This window comes from Dipodomys ordii, unplaced genomic scaffold, assembly GCF_000151885.1.
Source record: "Dipodomys ordii isolate 6190 unplaced genomic scaffold, Dord_2.0 Scaffold10, whole genome shotgun sequence".
In the NCBI taxonomy this organism is placed as follows: Eukaryota; Metazoa; Chordata; class Mammalia; order Rodentia; family Heteromyidae; genus Dipodomys; species Dipodomys ordii.
In genome coordinates, this window is record NW_012267226.1 from 2,367,017 (window position 1) to 2,368,250 (window position 1,234).

Sequence of the window (1,234 nt, forward strand, 5' to 3'; positions counted from 1 at the left end):
AGGAAGGAAGGAAGGAAGGAAGGAAGGAAGGAAGGAAGGAAGGAAGGAAGGAAGGAAGGAAGGAAGGAAGGAAGGGGCTTACACAAGTCATGGGGGTCAAAGGGCCGGGGTGGGTCTGGTTCCCAGTCATCCAGATCTGTGTCTTCACCATCTTCTTCCTCTTCATCATCAGTGTCCTCATCTTCATCCTCATCCTCTTCATCTTTTGCCTCCAGTCTAGCAATGGGGTTCTGCAGCGTTACCAAAGGATCGGAACCATCCACGCTCTCAATGGAAGGCAGCACCTGGCAATGCGCAGGCAGGTAATAAGACCAGCACATAAGTTTAAAGGACAAAGTGAATTGACACCTCTCCTAGTCATCTGGGACTCAAGTGCACACAGAACAAAAACAGTCATGGTGAAATAGATTCTTCCTGCTAGCTCCTGTAAAGGCCCTGCAAAAATGGCTTCCATATGTAGCTTCAAGGAAGTATCTGAAGCACTTAGCTTTTAAGCTCAGTCCTCCCTCCTCCCCTTCTGGCCCGTATGTTGGCAGGGCTGAAAAGAAATCCTATTTCTCTGTCCTTTGATACCAAAAGGCAGTTTAAATCCAACAAGATTCTATATCTTTGTTTTTCTTTTTTGGTATTGGTACTGAGGCTAGGGCCTGGGTGTACTCCTTTACCTGTTTTTTGATCAAGGCTAGCACTCTATCTCTTGATCCCCAGCTCCACTTTCAGCTTTCTGCTGGATAACTGGAGATAAAAATCTCCCTAAGTTTCCCGCCCAGGCTAGCTTCAAACTGCAATCCTTAGATCTCAGTCTCCTGAGTAGCCAGAATTACAAGTGTAAGCCACCTGCATCAGACTAAGACCCTGTATCTCTAAGATCTGTCTCTACACCTTAATCTCAGGGTAGCCCACGATCCCCTTCTTGCTCCTCAAGCCTTCCCTGCCTCCCCAGGAATTTCCCAAGTAGTATACAGCAACATAGATGGTGCTTTTTGCATTGTCTCCTGGGGTATGAGTAGCATCTTAGTCTTCACATCTGAGCTAAATCTGTGGTGGGGGTATTTCCTGCCCTTTCAGGCAGGCCACCACACAAGGGTGTGTCCTCTCCTTAATCACTTTGACTGTGTTTTCTTTGCATGCGTTTGTGCGTGCGCATACATGCAGAATGCAGACTCACACATGCTAGTAAGTGCTCTATTGCTTAGCCATACTTCCATCCTTCCAACTTTACGTTTTTTTTTTT

General features: G+C 46.6%; 1 protein-coding gene across 1 annotated transcript in view; it reads right to left on the reverse strand.

Annotated features, from left to right (window-relative positions):
• The window catches only part of Prdm10 (PR domain containing 10), a 126,816-nt gene that overhangs the window by 56,213 nt on the left and 69,369 nt on the right, over positions 1-1,234 (reverse strand). The window contains exon 6 of the mRNA XM_013009437.1: positions 83-284. Coding sequence (XP_012864891.1) covers positions 83-284 — 202 coding nt within the window. The remainder of the gene's footprint in view (positions 1-82; positions 285-1,234) is intronic.